This window comes from Salmo salar, chromosome 17, assembly GCF_965601325.2.
Source record: "Salmo salar chromosome 17, fSalSal1, whole genome shotgun sequence".
Lineage (NCBI taxonomy): Eukaryota > Metazoa > Chordata > Actinopteri > Salmoniformes > Salmonidae > Salmo > Salmo salar.
This window is the reverse complement of record NC_138307.1, coordinates 27,616,898-27,636,947: the sequence shown is the minus strand read 5'-3', so window position 1 is coordinate 27,636,947 and position 20,050 is coordinate 27,616,898. Positions and strand designations below refer to the sequence as shown.

General features: G+C 39.4%; 1 protein-coding gene across 2 annotated transcripts in view; it reads right to left on the bottom strand.

Moving 5' to 3' along the window:
- The window catches only part of LOC106600438 (cyclin-dependent kinase-like 5), a 204,851-nt gene that overhangs the window by 184,201 nt on the left and 600 nt on the right, over positions 1 to 20,050 (bottom strand). For both annotated transcript variants that reach the window (XM_045699510.2, XM_082963716.1), the window contains exon 2: positions 16,167 to 16,579. In XM_045699510.2, coding sequence (XP_045555466.1) covers positions 16,167 to 16,230 — 64 coding nt within the window. In that variant the 5' untranslated portion in view covers positions 16,231 to 16,579. The remainder of the gene's footprint in view (positions 1 to 16,166; positions 16,580 to 20,050) is intronic.

Here is a 20,050-nt window from a genome sequence, read left to right as displayed (position 1 = left end):
TACACAGACAGTAGATAGTCAGTGAATAGTCATTACACAGACAGTAGATAGTCAGTGAATAGGCATTACACAGACAGTAGATAGTCAGTGAATAGGCATTACACAGACAGTAGATAGTCAGTGAATAGTCATTACACAGACAGTAGATAGTCAGTGAATAGGCATTACACAGACAGTAGATAGCCAGTGAATAGGCATTACACAGACAGTAGATAGTCAGTGAATAGGCATTACACAGACAGTAGATAGTCAGTGAATAGTCATTATACAGACAGTAGATAGTCAGTGAATAGTCATTACACATACAGTAGATAGTCAGTGAATAGGCATTACACAGACAGTAGATAGTCAGTGAATAGGCATTACACAGACAGTAGATAGTCAGTGAATAGTCATTACACAGACAGTAGATAGTCAGTGAATAGGCATTACACAGAAAGTAGATAGTCAGTGAATAGGCATTACACAGACAGTAGATAGTCAGTGAATAGGCATTACACAGACAGTAGATAGTCAGTGAATAGGCATTACACAGACAGTAGATAGTCAGTGAATAGGCATTACACAGACAGTAGATAGCCAGTGAATAGGCATTACACAGACAGTAGATAGTCAGTGAATAGTCATTACACAGACAGTAGATAGTCAGTGAATAGTCATTATACAGACAGTAGATAGTCAGTGAATAGGCATTACACAGACAGTAGATAGTCAGTGAATAGGCATTACACAGACAGTAGATAGTCAGTGAATAGGCATTACACAGACAGTAGATAGCCAGTGAATAGGCATTACACAGACAGTAGATAGTCAGTGAATAGGCATTACACAGACAGTAGATAGTCAGTGAATAGGCATTATACAGACAGTAGATAGTCAGTGAATAGGCATTACAGAGACAGTAGATAGTCAGTGAATAGGCATTACACAGACAGTAAATAGTCAGTGAATAGTCATTATACAGACAGTAGATAGTCAGTGAATAGTCATTATACAGACAGTAGATAGTCAGTGAACAGGCATTACACAGACAGTAGATAGTCAGTAAATAGGCATTACACAGACAGTAGATAGTCAGTGAATAGGCATTACACAGACAGTAGATAGTCAGTAAATAGGCATTACACAGACAGTAGATAGTCAGTGAATAGTCATTATACAGACAGTAGATAGTCAGTGAATAGGCATTACACAGACAGTAGATAGTCAGTGAATAGGCATTACACAGACAGTAAATAGTCAGTGAATAGTCATTATACAGACAGTAGATAGTCAGTGAATAGTCATTATACAGACAGAGATAGTCAGTGAATAGTCATTACACAGACAGTAAATAGTCAGTGAATAGTCATTACACAGACAGTAGATAGTCAGTGAATAGGCATTACACAGACAGTAGATAGTCAGTGAATAGGCATTACACAGACAGTAGATAGTCAGTGAATAGGCATTACACAGACAGTAGATAGTCAGTGAATAGGCATTACACAGACAGTAAATAGTCAGTGAATAGTCATTATACAGACAGTAGATAGTCAGTGAATAGTCATTATACAGACAGAGATAGTCAGTGAATAGTCATTACACAGAGAGTAGATAGTCAGTGAATAGGCATTACACAGACAGTAGATAGTCAGTGAATAGGCATTACACAGACAGTAAATAGTCAGTGAATAGTCATTACACAGACAGTAAAAAGTCAGTGAATAGTCATTATACAGACAGTAGATAGTCAGTGAATAGTCATTACACAGACAGTAGATAGTCAGTGAATAGGCATTACACAGACAGTAGATAGTCAGTAAATAGGCATTACACAGACAGTAGATAGTCAGTGAATAGTCATTACACAGACAGTAGATAGTCAGTGAATAGGCATTACACAGACAGTAGATAGTCAGTGAATAGGCATTACACAGACAGTAAATAGTCAGTGAATAGTCATTATACAGACAGTAGATAGTCAGTGAATAGTCATTACACAGACAGTAGATAGTCAGTGAATAGGCATTACACAGACAGTAGATAGTCAGTGAATAGGCATTACACAGACAGTAGATAGTCAGTGAATAGGCATTACACAGACAGTAGATAGTCAGTGAATATGCATTACACAGACAGTGGATAGTCAGTGAATAGGCATTACACAGACAGTAGATAGTCAGTGAATAGGCATTACACAGACAGTAGATAGTCAGTGAATAGGCATTACACAGACAGTAGATAGTCAGTGAATAGGCATTACACAGACAGTAGATAGTCAGTGAATAGGCATTACACAGACAGTAAATAGTCAGTGAATAGTCATTATACAGACAGTAGATAGTCAGTGAATAGTCATTATACAGACAGTAGATAGTCAGTGAATAGGCATTACACAGACAGTAGATAGTCAGTGAATAGGCATTATACAGACAGTAGATAGTCAGTGAACAGGCATTACACAGAGAGTAGATAGTCAGTAAATAGGCATTACACAGACAGTAGATAGTCAGTGAATAGGCATTACACAGACAGTAGATAGTCAGTGAATAGGCATTACACAGACAGTAGATAGTCAGTGAATAGGCATTACACAGACAGTAGATAGTCAGTGAATAGGCATTACACAGACAGTAGATAGTCAGTGAATAGGCATTACACAGACAGTAGATAGTCAGTGAATAGGCATTACACAGACAGTAGATAGCCAGTGAATAGGCATTACACAGACAGTAGATAGTCAGTGAATAGTCATTACACAGACAGTAGATAGTCAGTGAATAGTCATTACACAGACAGTAGATAGTCAGTGAATAGGCATTACACAGACAGTAGATAGTCAGTGAATAGGCATTACACAGACAGTAGATAGTCAGTGAATAGGCATTACACAGACAGTAGATAGTCAGTGAATAGGCATTACACAGACAGTAGATAGTCAGTGAATAGGCATTACACAGACAGTAGATAGCCAGTGAATAGGCATTATACAGACAGTAGATAGTCAGTGAATAGTCATTATACAGACAGAGATAGTCAGTGAATAGTCATTACACAGACAGTAAATAGTCAGTGAATAGTCATTACACAGACAGTAGATAGTCAGTGAATAGTCATTATACAGACAGTAGATAGTCAGTGAAAAGTCATTACACAGACAGTAGATAGTCAGTGAATAGGCATTACACAGACAGTAGATAGTCAGTGAATAGGCATTACACAGACAGTAAATAGTCAGTGAATAGTCATTATACAGACAGTAGATAGTCAGTGAATAGTCATTATAAAGACAGAGATAGTCAGTGAATAGTCATTACACAGACAGTAGATAGTCAGTGAATAGGCATTACACAGACAGTAGATAGTCACTAAATAGGCATTACACAGACAGTAGATAGTCATTGAATAGGCATTACACAGACAGTAGATAGTCAGTGAATAGGCATTACACAGACAGTAGATAGTCAGTGAATAGGCATTACACAGACAGTAGATAGTCAGTGAATAGTCATTACACAGACAGTAGATAGTCAGTGAATAGGCATTACACAGACAGTAGATAGCCAGTGAATAGGCATTACACAGACAGTAGATAGTCAGTGAATAGGCATTACACAGACAGTAGATAGTCAGTGAATAGTCATTATACAGACAGTAGATAGTCAGTGAATAGTCATTACACAGACAGTAGATAGTCAGTGAATAGGCATTACACAGACAGTAGATAGTCAGTGAATAGGCATTACACAGACAGTAGATAGTCAGTGAATAGTCATTACACAGACAGTAGATAGTCAGTGAATAGGCATTACACAGAAAGTAGATAGTCAGTGAATAGGCATTACACAGACAGTAGATAGTCAGTGAATAGGCATTACACAGACAGTAGATAGTCAGTGAATAGGCATTACACAGACAGTAGATAGTCAGTGAATAGGCATTACACAGACAGTAGATAGCCAGTGAATAGGCATTACACAGACAGTAGATAGTCAGTGAATAGTCATTACACAGACAGTAGATAGTCAGTGAATAGTCATTATACAGACAGTAGATAGTCAGTGAATAGGCATTACACAGACAGTAGATAGTCAGTGAATAGGCATTACACAGACAGTAGATAGTCAGTGAATAGGCATTACACAGACAGTAGATAGCCAGTGAATAGGCATTACACAGACAGTAGATAGTCAGTGAATAGGCATTACACAGACAGTAGATAGTCAGTGAATAGGCATTATACAGACAGTAGATAGTCAGTGAATAGGCATTACAGAGACAGTAGATAGTCAGTGAATAGGCATTACACAGACAGTAAATAGTCAGTGAATAGTCATTATACAGACAGTAGATAGTCAGTGAATAGTCATTATACAGACAGTAGATAGTCAGTGAACAGGCATTACACAGACAGTAGATAGTCAGTAAATAGGCATTACACAGACAGTAGATAGTCAGTGAATAGGCATTACACAGACAGTAGATAGTCAGTAAATAGGCATTACACAGACAGTAGATAGTCAGTGAATAGTCATTATACAGACAGTAGATAGTCAGTGAATAGGCATTACACAGACAGTAGATAGTCAGTGAATAGGCATTACACAGACAGTAAATAGTCAGTGAATAGTCATTATACAGACAGTAGATAGTCAGTGAATAGTCATTATACAGACAGAGATAGTCAGTGAATAGTCATTACACAGACAGTAAATAGTCAGTGAATAGTCATTACACAGACAGTAGATAGTCAGTGAATAGGCATTACACAGACAGTAGATAGTCAGTGAATAGGCATTACACAGACAGTAGATAGTCAGTGAATAGGCATTACACAGACAGTAGATAGTCAGTGAATAGGCATTACACAGACAGTAAATAGTCAGTGAATAGTCATTATACAGACAGTAGATAGTCAGTGAATAGTCATTATACAGACAGAGATAGTCAGTGAATAGTCATTACACAGAGAGTAGATAGTCAGTGAATAGGCATTACACAGACAGTAGATAGTCAGTAAATAGGCATTACACAGACAGTAGATAGTCATTGAATAGGCATTACACAGACAGTAGATAGTCAGTGAATAGGCATTACACAGACAGTAGATAGTCAGTGAATAGGCATTACACAGACAGTAGATAGTCAGTGAATAGGCATTACACAGACAGTAGATAGTCAGTGAATAGGCATTACACAGACAGTAGATAGTCAGTGAATAGTCATTACACAGACAGTAGATAGTCAGTGAATAGGCATTACACAGACAGTAGATAGCCAGTGAATAGGCATTACACAGACAGTAGATAGTCAGTGAATAGTCATTACACAGACAGTAGATAGTCAGTGAATAGGCATTACACAGAAAGTAGATAGTCAGTGAATAGGCATTACACAGACAGTAGATAGTCAGTGAATAGGCATTACACAGACAGTAGATAGCCAGTGAATAGGCATTACACAGACAGTAGATAGTCAGTGAATAGTCATTACACAGACAGTAGATAGTCAGTGAATAGTCATTATACAGACAGTAGATAGTCAGTGAATAGGCATTACACAGACAGTAGATAGTCAGTGAATAGGCATTACACAGACAGTAGATAGTCAGTGAATAGGCATTACACAGACAGTAGATAGCCAGTGAATAGGCATTACACAGACAGTAGATAGTCAGTGAATAGGCATTACACAGACAGTAGATAGTCAGTGAATAGGCATTATACAGACAGTAGATAGTCAGTGAATAGGCATTACACAGACAGTAGATAGTCAGTGAATAGGCATTACACAGACAGTAAATAGTCAGTGAATAGTCATTATACAGACAGTAGATAGTCAGTGAATAGTCATTATACAGACAGTAGATAGTCAGTGAATAGGCATTACACAGACAGTATATAGTCAGTGAATAGGCATTATACAGACAGTAGATACTCAGTGAACAGGCATTACACAGACAGTAGATAGTCAGTAAATAGGCATTACACAGACAGTAGATAGTCAGTGAATAGGCATTACACAGACAGTAGATAGTCAGTAAATAGGCATTACACAGACAGTAGATAGTCAGTGAATAGGCATTACACAGACAGTAGATAGTCAGTGAATAGGCATTACACAGACAGTAGATAGTCAGTGAATAGGCATTACACAGACAGTAAATAGTCAGTGAATAGTCATTATACAGACAGTAGATAGTCAGTGAATAGTCATTATACAGACAGAGATAGTCAGTGAATAGTCATTACACAGACAGTTAATAGTCAGTGAATAGTCAATATAGAGACAGTAGATAGTCAGTGAATAGTCATTACACAGACAGTAGATAGTCAGTGAATAGGCATTACACAGACAGTAGATAGTCAGTGAATAGGTATTACACAGACAGTAAATAGTCAGTGAATAGTCATTATACAGACAGTAGATAGTCAGTGAATAGTCATTACACAGACAGTAGATAGTCAGTGAATAGGCATTACACAGACAGTAGATAGTCAGTAAATAGGCATTACACAGACAGTAGATAGTCAGTGAATAGGCATTACACAGACAGTAGATAGTCAGTGAATAGGCATTACACAGACAGTAGATAGTCAGTGAATAGGCATTACACAGACAGTAGATAGTCAGTGAATAGGCATTACACAGACAGTAGATAGCCAGTGAATAGGCATTACACAGACAGTAGATAGTCAGTGAATAGTCATTACACAGACAGTAGATAGTCAGTGAATAGTCATTACACAGACAGTAGATAGTCAGTGAATAGGCATTACACAGACAGTAGATAGTCAGTGAATAGGCATTACACAGACAGTAGATAGTCAGTGAATAGGCATTACACAGACAGTAGATAGTCAGTGAATAGGCATTACACAGACAGTAGATAGTCAGTGAATACGCATTACACAGACAGTAGATAGCCAGTGAATAGGCATTATACAGACAGTAGATAGTCAGTGAATAGTCATTATACAGACAGAGATAGTCAGTGAATAGTCATTACACAGACAGTAAATAGTCAGTGAATAGTCATTACACAGACAGTAGATAGTCAGTGAATAGTCATTATACAGACAGTAGATAGTCAGTGAATAGTCATTACACAGACAGTAGATAGTCAGTGAATAGGCATTACACAGACAGTAGATAGTCAGTGAATAGGCATTACACAGACAGTAAATAGTCAGTGAATAGTCATTATACAGACAGTAGATAGTCAGTGAATAGTCATTATACAGACAGAGATAGTCAGTGAATAGTCATTACACAGACAGTAGATAGTCAGTGAATAGGCATTACACAGACAGTAGATAGTCACTAAATAGGCATTACACAGACAGTAGATAGTCATTGAATAGGCATTACACAGACAGTAGATAGTCAGTGAATAGGCATTACACAGACAGTAGATAGTCAGTGAATAGGCATTACACAGACAGTAGATAGTCAGTGAATAGGCATTACACAGACAGTAGATAGTCAGTGAATAGGCATTACACAGACAGTAGATAGTCAGTGAATAGTCATTACACAGACAGTAGATAGTCAGTGAATAGGCATTACACAGACAGTAGATAGTCAGTGAATAGGCATTACACAGACAGTAGATAGTCAGTGAATAGTCATTACACAGACAGTAGATAGTCAGTGAATAGGCATTACACAGACAGTAGATAGCCAGTGAATAGGCATTACACAGACAGTAGATAGTCAGTGAATAGGCATTACACAGACAGTAGATAGTCAGTGAATAGTCATTATACAGACAGTAGATAGTCAGTGAATAGTCATTACACAGACAGTAGATAGTCAGTGAATAGGCATTACACAGACAGTAGATAGTCAGTGAATAGGCATTACACAGACAGTAGATAGTCAGTGAATAGTCATTACACAGACAGTAGATAGTCAGTGAATAGGCATTACACAGAAAGTAGATAGTCAGTGAATAGGCATTACACAGACAGTAGATAGTCAGTGAATAGGCATTACACAGACAGTAGATAGTCAGTGAATAGGCATTACACAGACAGTAGATAGTCAGTGAATAGGCATTACACAGACAGTAGATAGCCAGTGAATAGGCATTACACAGACAGTAGATAGTCAGTGAATAGTCATTACACAGACAGTAGATAGTCAGTGAATAGTCATTATACAGACAGTAGATAGTCAGTGAATAGGCATTACACAGACAGTAGATAGTCAGTGAATAGGCATTACACAGACAGTAGATAGTCAGTGAATAGGCATTACACAGACAGTAGATAGCCAGTGAATAGGCATTACACAGACAGTAGATAGTCAGTGAATAGGCATTACACAGACAGTAGATAGTCAGTGAATAGGCATTATACAGACAGTAGATAGTCAGTGAATAGGCATTACAGAGACAGTAGATAGTCAGTGAATAGGCATTACACAGACAGTAAATAGTCAGTGAATAGTCATTATACAGACAGTAGATAGTCAGTGAATAGTCATTATACAGACAGTAGATAGTCAGTGAACAGGCATTACACAGACAGTAGATAGTCAGTAAATAGGCATTACACAGACAGTAGATAGTCAGTGAATAGGCATTACACAGACAGTAGATAGTCAGTAAATAGGCATTACACAGACAGTATATAGTCAGTGAATAGGCATTACACAGACAGTAGATAGTCAGTGAATAGTCATTATACAGACAGTAGATAGTCAGTGAATAGGCATTACACAGACAGTAGATAGTCAGTGAATAGGCATTACACAGACAGTAAATAGTCAGTGAATAGTCATTATACAGACAGTAGATAGTCAGTGAATAGTCATTATACAGACAGAGATAGTCAGTGAATAGTCATTACACAGACAGTAAATAGTCAGTGAATAGTCATTACACAGACAGTAGATAGTCAGTGAATAGGCATTACACAGACAGTAGATAGTCAGTGAATAGGCATTACACAGACAGTAGATAGTCAGTGAATAGGCATTACACAGACAGTAGATAGTCAGTGAATAGGCATTACACAGACAGTAAATAGTCAGTGAATAGTCATTATACAGACAGTAGATAGTCAGTGAATAGTCATTACACAGAGAGTAGATAGTCAGTGAATAGGCATTACACAGACAGTAGATAGTCAGTAAATAGGCATTACACAGACAGTAGATAGTCATTGAATAGGCATTACACAGACAGTAGATAGTCAGTGAATAGGCATTACACAGACAGTAGATAGTCAGTGAATAGGCATTACACAGACAGTAGATAGTCAGTGAATAGGCATTACACAGACAGTAGATAGTCAGTGAATAGGCATTACACAGACAGTAGATAGTCAGTGAATAGTCATTACACAGACAGTAGATAGTCAGTGAATAGTCATTATACAGACAGTAGATAGTCAGTGAATAGGCATTACACAGACAGTAGATAGTCAGTGAATAGGCATTACACAGACAGTAGATAGTCAGTGAATAGGCATTACACAGACAGTAGATAGTCAGTGAATAGTCATTACACAGACAGTAGATAGTCAGTGAATAGGCATTACACAGAAAGTAGATAGTCAGTGAATAGGCATTACACAGACAGTAGATAGTCAGTGAATAGGCATTACACAGACAGTAGATAGCCAGTGAATAGGCATTACACAGACAGTAGATAGTCAGTGAATAGTCATTACACAGACAGTAGATAGTCAGTGAATAGTCATTATACAGACAGTAGATAGTCAGTGAATAGGCATTACACAGACAGTAGATAGTCAGTGAATAGGCATTACACAGACAGTAGATAGTCAGTGAATAGGCATTACACAGACAGTAGATAGCCAGTGAATAGGCATTACACAGACAGTAGATAGTCAGTGAATAGGCATTACACAGACAGTAGATAGTCAGTGAATAGGCATTATACAGACAGTAGATAGTCAGTGAATAGGCATTACACAGACAGTAGATAGTCAGTGAATAGGCATTACACAGACAGTAAATAGTCAGTGAATAGTCATTATACAGACAGTAGATAGTCAGTGAATAGTCATTATACAGACAGTAGATAGTCAGTGAATAGGCATTACACAGACAGTAGATAGTCAGTGAATAGGCATTATACAGACAGTAGATAGTCAGTGAACAGGCATTACACAGACAGTAGATAGTCAGTAAATAGGCATTACACAGACAGTAGATAGTCAGTGAATAGGCATTACACAGACAGTAGATAGTCAGTAAATAGGCATTACACAGACAGTAGATAGTCAGTGAATAGGCATTACACAGACAGTAGATAGTCAGTGAATAGGCATTACACAGACAGTAGATAGTCAGTGAATAGGCATTACACAGACAGTAAATAGTCAGTGAATAGTCATTATACAGACAGTAGATAGTCAGTGAATAGTCATTATACAGACAGAGATAGTCAGTGAATAGTCATTACACAGACAGTTAATAGTCAGTGAATAGTCAATATAGAGACAGTAGATAGTCAGTGAATAGTCATTACACAGACAGTAGATAGTCAGTGAATAGGCATTACACAGACAGTAGATAGTCAGTGAATGGGTATTACACAGACAGTAAATAGTCAGTGAATAGTCATTATACAGACAGTAGATAGTCAGTGAATAGTCATTACACAGACAGTAGATAGTCAGTGAATAGGCATTACACAGACAGTAGATAGTCAGTAAATAGGCATTACACAGACAGTAGATAGTCAGTGAATAGGCATTACACAGACAGTAGATAGTCAGTGAATAGGCATTACACAGACAGTAGATAGTCAGTGAATAGGCATTACACAGACAGTAGATAGTCAGTGAATAGGCATTACACAGACAGTAGATAGTCAGTGAATAGTCATTACACAGACAGTAGATAGTCAGTGAATAGGCATTACACAGACAGTAGATAGTCAGTGAATAGGCATTACACAGACAGTAAATAGTCAGTGAATAGTCATTATACAGACAGTAGATAGTCAGTGAATAGTCATTACACAGACAGTAGATAGTCAGTGAATAGGCATTACACAGACAGTAGATAGTCAGTGAATAGGCATTACACAGACAGTAGATAGTCAGTGAATAGGCATTACACAGACAGTAGATAGTCAGTGAATAGGCATTACACAGACAGCAGATAGTCAGTGAATAGGCATTACACAGACAGTAGATAGTCAGTGAATAGGCATTACACAGACAGTAGATAGTCAGTGAATAGGCATTACACAGACAGTAGATAGTCAGTGAATAGGCATTACACAGACAGTAGATAGTCAGTGAATAGGCATTACACAGACAGTAAATAGTCAGTGAATAGTCATTATACAGACAGTAGATAGTCAGTGAATAGTCATTATACAGACAGTAGATAGTCAGTGAATAGGCATTACACAGACAGTAGATAGTCAGTGAATAGGCATTATACAGACAGTAGATAGTCAGTGAACAGGCATTACACAGACAGTAGATAGTCAGTAAATAGGCATTACACAGACAGTAGATAGTCAGTGAATAGGCATTACACAGACAGTAGTCAGTGAATAGGCATTACACAGACAGTAGATAGTCAGTGAATAGGCATTACACAGACAGTAGATAGTCAGTGAATAGGCATTACACAGACAGTAGATAGTCAGTGAATAGGCATTACACAGACAGTAGATAGTCAGTGAATAGGCATTACACAGACAGTAGATAGTCAGTGAATAGGCATTACACAGACAGTAGATAGTCAGTGAATAGGCATTACACAGACAGTAGATAGCCAGTGAATAGGCATTACACAGACAGTAGATAGTCAGTGAATAGTCATTACACAGACAGTAGATAGTCAGTGAATAGTCATTATACAAACAGTAGATAGTCAGTGAATAGGCATTACACACACAGTAGATAGTCAGTGAATAGGCATTACACAGACAGTAGATAGTCAGTGAATAGGCATTACACAGACAGTAGATAGTCAGTGAATAGGCATTACACAGACAGTAAATAGACAGTGAATAGTCATTATACAGACAGTAGATAGTCAGTGAATAGTCATTATACAGACAGAGATAGTCAGTGAATAGTCATTACACAGAGAGTAGATAGTCAGTGAATAGGCATTACACAGACAGTAGATAGTCAGTAAATAGGCATTACACAGACAGTAGATAGTCAGTGAATAGGCATTACACAGACAGTAGATAGTCAGTGAATAGGCATTACACAGACAGTAGATAGTCAGTGAATAGGCATTACACAGACAGTAGATAGCCAGTGAATAGGCATTACACAGACAGTAGATAGTCAGTGAATAGTCATTACACAGACAGTAGATAGTCAGTGAATAGTCATTACACAGACAGTAGATAGTCAGTGAATAGGCATTACACAGACAGTAGATAGTCAGTGAATAGGCATTACACAGACAGTAGATAGTCAGTGAATAGGCATTACACAGACAGTAGATAGTCAGTGAATAGGCATTACACAGACAGTAAATAGTCAGTGAATAGTCATTATACAGACAGTAGATAGTCAGTGAATAGTCATTATACAGACAGAGATAGTCAGTGAATAGTCATTACACAGACAGTTAATAGTCAGTGAATAGTCAATATAGAGACAGTAGATAGTCAGTGAATAGTCATTACACAGACAGTAGATAGTCAGTGAATAGGCATTACACAGACAGTAGATAGTCAGTGAATAGGTATTACACAGACAGTAAATAGTCAGTGAATAGTCATTATACAGACAGTAGATAGTCAGTGAATAGTCATTACACAGACAGTAGATAGTCAGTGAATAGGCATTACACAGACAGTAGATAGTCAGTAAATAGGCATTACACAGACAGTAGATAGTCAGTGAATAGGCATTACACAGACAGTAGATAGTCAGTGAATAGGCATTACACAGACAGTAGATAGCCAGTGAATAGGCATTATACAGACAGTAGATAGTCAGTGAATAGTCATTATACAGACAGAGATAGTCAGTGAATAGTCATTACACAGACAGTAAATAGTCAGTGAATAGTCATTACACAGACAGTAGATAGTCAGTGAATAGGCATTACACAGACAGTAGATAGTCAGTGAATAGGTATTACACAGACAGTAAATAGTCAGTGAATAGTCATTATACAGACAGTAGATAGTCAGTGAATAGTCATTACACAGACAGTAGATAGTCAGTGAATAGGCATTACACAGACAGTAGATAGTCAGTAAATAGGCATTACACAGACAGTAGATAGTCAGTGAATAGGCATTACACAGACAGTAGATAGTCAGTGAATAGGCATTACACAGACAGTAGATAGCCAGTGAATAGGCATTATACAGACAGTAGATAGTCAGTGAATAGTCATTATACAGACAGAGATAGTCAGTGAATAGTCATTACACAGACAGTAAATAGTCAGTGAATAGTCATTACACAGACAGTAGATAGTCAGTGAATAGGCATTACACAGACAGTAGATAGTCAGTGAATAGGCATTACACAGACAGTAAATAGACAGTGAATAGTCATTATACAGACAGTAGATAGTCAGTGAATAGTCATTATACAGACAGAGATAGTCAGTGAATAGTCATTACACAGAGAGTAGATAGTCAGTGAATAGGCATTACACAGACAGTAGATAGTCAGTAAATAGGCATTACACAGACAGTAGATAGTCAGTGAATAGGCATTACACAGACAGTAGATAGTCAGTGAATAGGCATTACACAGACAGTAGATAGTCAGCGAATAGGCATTACACAGACAGTAGATAGCCAGTGAATAGGCATTACACAGACAGTAGATAGTCAGTGAATAGTCATTACACAGACAGTAGATAGTCAGTGAATAGTCATTACACAGACAGTAGATAGTCAGTGAATAGGCATTACACAGACAGTAGATAGTCAGTGAATAGGCATTACACAGACAGTAGATAGTCAGTGAATAGGCATTACACAGACAGTAGATAGTCAGTGAATAGGCATTACACAGACAGTAAATAGTCAGTGAATAGTCATTATACAGACAGTAGATAGTCAGTGAATAGTCATTATACAGACAGAGATAGTCAGTGAATAGTCATTACACAGACAGTTAATAGTCAGTGAATAGTCAATATAGAGACAGTAGATAGTCAGTGAATAGTCATTACACAGACAGTAGATAGTCAGTGAATAGGCATTACACAGACAGTAGATAGTCAGTGAATAGGTATTACACAGACAGTAAATAGTCAGTGAATAGTCATTATACAGACAGTAGATAGTCAGTGAATAGTCATTACACAGACAGTAGATAGTCAGTGAATAGGCATTACACAGACAGTAGATAGTCAGTAAATAGGCATTACACAGACAGTAGATAGTCAGTGAATAGGCATTACACAGACAGTAGATAGTCAGTGAATAGGCATTACACAGACAGTAGATAGCCAGTGAATAGGCATTATACAGACAGTAGATAGTCAGTGAATAGTCATTATACAGACAGAGATAGTCAGTGAATAGTCATTACACAGACAGTAAATAGTCAGTGAATAGTCATTACACAGACAGTAGATAGTCAGTGAATAGGCATTACACAGACAGTAGATAGTCAGTGAATAGGCATTACACAGACAGTAGATAGTCAGTGAATAGGCATTACACAGACAGTAGATAGTCAGTGAATAGTCATTATACAGACAGTAGATAGTCAGTGAATAGGCATTACACAGACAGTAGATAGTCAGTTAATAGGCATTACACAGACAGTAGATAGTCAGTGAATAGTCATTACACAGACAGTAGATAGTCAGTGAATAGTCATTATACAGACAGTAGATAGTCAGTGAATAGGCATTACACAGACAGTAGATAGTCAGTGAATAGGCATTACACAGACAGTAAATAGTCAGTGAATAGCCAGTAGATAGTCAGTGAATTTCAATCTACTACTGAAAAATTGACTCCTCTATTATCTTCAGAACTATATGTCAGATATGCCAATCAACTAATAATAAATAATGACTCTACGAAATGCAGAATGTACCCCATTCCTCGCTCTTGAAAACTAACTTACTAACTTCCTGATATGAAGATCCTGTCTGTGTCACTCAGTCAAGAGTGTCTTGATGGGAGAACCAAAGCCCTATCATGATATGTTCTATAAGTGGTGGTCCCTCCCCTACTTCGTTGCTTCACTTCCTGAATTGATGGGAGTTGGAAACTGAATTGCGCTTAACCCCCGGTGTGATGGGTGACCAGTAATCTGTGTGATGAGGATCCTTCAGTCAACAAATGGCATGGGAATGAAATGACTCATCTGATCTAGCGTTAAATTGTATTAGTGGAGGGACCAGTGAAGGAACCATGGGCCAGGGAAGTAGCCAGTCATTATACCCCAGCTCGGAGTATCTCTCCCTGGCCTGAGAGAGGCTTGCCACTCCCTCGCCCTTGCCCTGTAGCCTGGGCTATCAGCCTCAGCCCTTCAGCCAGTCAACCACATATACAGGAGAATTCAGGGGCTAAAGAGCTACTGAATAACATGATTACACACTCTTCCTCCAGCTATGTCATTTATGAACATATTAAGTGAATTTTGACATGAAATGACAGTTAGATTAGTTAGATGAAAGTAAAAGTGCGTAGCTCAAGAGATGAAGAAATTTTTTCCAAAACTCCATTTATGAATCTAAAAGGAATGGATGAAGAGCCAGTCGTGCAAATGGAAAAGGTCAACGAGTGTGATGTTGTCAGTTTGGCGGTGGTTTCTGGAAGGGTTTCATGGGCACAGCAGCTACAAGGCCTAGCCAGAGGACACATGGAGAGGTGGAGACAGTTTTAGCCCACTTTAGACCCTCCGGTTAAGTGGCGACTGTTCAGAATTGGGAACATGATGAGCACTTTAGAATAATAATTTATCTCTAGTTCTGCAAATAGTGTTTTTGGACACAGTACAGAGAATTTCTGGTGCCGTTTTCGTTAACCCTTGATCGTTGTAAACGTTTTCAGTCACAGCCATAAGTAACGCAGTGATAACAAGGTCAGAGAGGTAGCTAGAGAAATGGTTTTGGCTTTCAGCTTTGACCATCACACCAACATTACTAAAAACAACCACAAAAAAACACTTTACTGTAAAACCGTAGTGTTCCCTTTGACAGTGTAATGCAGTAGTTGTAAATAATGATCATCAACTTACCTTCACCTACAATGCCAAGGACTTCAAATTTATTCATCACATCACCAATGTCAGTGGTCTTCATGAAGAGGAAACCAGCTGAGAGGAGCAGGAAGGTCTTAGAGAAGAGAGAACTCCAGGCAGGACTGAGACCAGAGTTTTACCACGCAACACAGAGGAGAGTCCTGGAGGAGTCTCCTCATCTTCTCTCGCTCTCTCTTTCACTCTCTCTTTCTCTCTCTCTCACACACACACACACACACACTATCTCTCTCTGCCTCTCTCTCTCTCTCTGTCTCTCTCTCTCTCTCTCTCTCTCTCTCTCTCTCTCTCTCACTCACTCTTTCACTTTCTCTCACAAATCTCTCTCTCCCTCAAACATGATTTATCTTGCAGTCTCTGTCTCTCACACCCCACACCCCACACACTCTCACCTGAAAAAAGCAGAGGGAAAATAGGGAAAGTGTGAGGTCACACAGCGCAGATCACCTGGAGGTCCTAGCTAACGTCATGCCTTTCTGTTGCCTGTGTGACAGCTAGAGACACACACACACACGCACGCACGCACACACACACACACACACACACACACACACACACACACACACACACACACACACACACACACACACACACACACACACACACACACGCACACACACACACACACACACACACACACACTCACACACACACACACACACACACACACAGTCTTGCACAGCTAACCTTGTGGGGACATACAATTCAGTCCCAATCAAAATGATATTTTCCTTAACCCCTAACACTAATTATAACCTTAACCCTAAACCCCCTAGAAATAGCATTTGACCTTGTGGGGACTAACAAAATGTCCCCAGTTGGTCCAATTTTTCTTTGTTTACTATTCTTGTGGGGACTTCTGGTCCCTGCAAGTATAGTTAAATACATCCACACACACACACACACACACACACACACACACACACACACACACACACACACACACACACACACACACACACACACACACACACACACACACACACACACACACACACACACACACACACACACACACACACACACACGTCACATGTCATCACACACACATCACATCACGTACAGATGATAGTCAGTACATACAGCACAGCAACATTTCCTTGGGTTCTATAACTCTTATATGAGCAAGAAACAACTTCCCTCCCTCCCTCCCCTCCCCCCTCCCTCCCTCCCTCCCTGGACCGCTTGGCTGGCAATATGTTACAGGTTAACTATTCCACTACAGTAGCCTTGGTAATAACTGCACAGTCAGTGTACTCCACATCATGTGTGGCAGACAAATACTCTGGAATCAGCTCCCATAGGCAGGACCTCCACATAGTTAAGAAGGAACATGAGTCTAAAAACAGCAGCTGATCCCAACCATTTCCCTTACAGGTATGTTCTGCACTTAGGAAAACGCCCGCACAGAAAACACATGAAGGAGGAAAAACACATCCAAAATGTACAACTGTACTTTAAAATACTCTGCACATTGTTGGCTTATGGAATGTACTGTTCTGTGCTAACTAACTGCAGTTAATATTTCATTAAATCATTAAATTAGGAAATAGCAATAGGCAAATACACAATGTAGCCAAAGCAAAGATTTGTATAACTAACCCAAAATAGCATGTATTTGCATATTTCTGTTAGGGAACGCCTACTCTGTGCAATAACTAAATTCGCCCTTCGCACTCCATCTAAACAACACTTTTTTTACTTTGGCAAAGGATAAAATCTATCAACCTTAGTCCACTCTGTTCGTAATAGATTCTAGTTTTGGGAACAGAAAACTGCATTGAGATCAAATGTTTCATCGATGACAAAATGTGCAGAGCGTGGCCAAAATCCATCTTGTTCCATCTTCTCCCACTGCCGGCCACTGGGCTTCCTATCACTGCCATATTTGGTGGTGAGTGGAAACGCCAACCGGATGCTTCAGATGTAGACATCTGGTGAAACATCATTGTTCTATCTGTGGACTAACCTAGAAGACAGAGGAAGTGGCTCCCAGACATCTGGTGAAACATCATTGTTCTATCTGTGGACTAACCTAGAAGACAGAGGCAGTGGCTCCCAGACATCTGGTGAAACATCATTGTTCTATCTGTGGACTAACCTAGAAGACAGAGGCAGTGGCTCCCAGACATCTGGTGAAACATCATTGTTCTATCTGTGGACTAACCTAGAAGACAGAGGAAGTGGCTCCCAGACATCTGGTGAAACATCATTGTTCTATCTGTGGACTAACCTAGAAGACAGAGGCAGTGGCTCCCAGACATCTGGTGAAACATCATTGTTCTATCTGTGGACTAACCTAGAAGACAGAGGCAGTGGCTCCCAGACATCTGGTGAAACGTCATTGTTCTATCTGTGGACTAACCTAGAAGACAGAGGCAGTGGCTCCCAGACATCTGGTGAAACATCATTGTTCTATCTGTGGACTAACCTAGAAGACAGGGGAAGTGGCTCCCAGACATCTGGTGAAACATCATTGTTCTATCTGTGGACTAACCTAGAAGACAGAGGAAGTGGCTCCCAGACATCTGGTGAAACATCATTGTTCTATCTGTGGACTAACCTAGAAGACAGAGGAAGTGGCTCCCAGACATCTGGTGAAACATCATTGTTCTATCTGTGGACTAACCTAGAAGACAGAGGCAGTGGCTCCCAGACATCTGGTGAAACATCATTGTTCTATCTGTGGACTAACCTAGAAGACAGAGGAAGTGGCTCCCAGACATCTGGTGAAACATCATTGTTCTATCTGTGGACTAACCTAGAAGACAGAGGCAGTGGCTCCCAGACATCTGGTGAAACATCATTGTTCTATCTGTGGACTAACCTAGAAGACAGAGGCAGTGGCTCCCAGACATCTGGTGAAACGTCATTGTTCTATCTGTGGACTAACCTAGAAGACAGAGGCAGTGGCTCCCAGACATCTGGTGAAACATCATTGTTCTATCTGTGGACTAACCTAGAAGACAGAGGAAGTGGCTCCCAGACATCTGGTGAAACATCATTGTTCTATCTGTGGACTAACCTAGAAGACAGAGGAAGTGGCTCCCAGACATCTGGTGAAACATCATTGTTCTATCTGTGGACTAACCTAGAAGACAGAGGAAGTGGCTCCCAGACATCTGGTGAAACATCATTGTTCTATCTGTGGACTAACCTAGAAGACAGAGGCAGTGGCTCCCAGACATCTGGTGAAACGTCATTGTTCTATCTGTGGACTAACCTAGAAGACAGAGGCAGTGGCTCCCAGACATCTGGTGAAACATCATTGTTCTATCTGTGGACTAACCTAGAAGACAGAGGAAGTGGCTCCCAGACATCTGGTGAAACATCATTGTTCTATCTGTGGACTAACCTAGAAGACAGAGGCAGTGGCTCCCAGAAGCTCAACATCTACAACTGTTACGTTGCAGGAAATACCCCAGACTAGGTCTGACAACAGGCAAATGAACAGATAAAAACTAGTCCCTGCTGCTATTCTGGGGTTGCTACATCCCACAGGTTCAGAACTTGAAATGATGAATGATGGATTGTATGTATGTGTGTGTATGTGTGTGCATGTGTGTGTGTGTGTGCATGCGTGTGTATGTGTGTGTGTGTGTGCGTGCGTGCGTGCGAGTGTGTGTGTGTGTGTGTGTGTGTGATGTGTGTGTGTGTGTGTGTGTGTGTGTGTGTGTGTGTGTGTGTGTGTGTGTGTGTGTGTGTGTGTGTGTGTGTGTGTGTGTGTGTGTGTGTGTGTGTGTGTGTGTGTGTGTGCGTTGGTGTGACAGAGAGAGAGAGAGAGAGAGAGAGAGAGAGAGAGAGAGAGAGAGAGAGAGAGAGCTGGTGTGCGATGAAACTGCGTCTCTAAATCGCAGTGACGC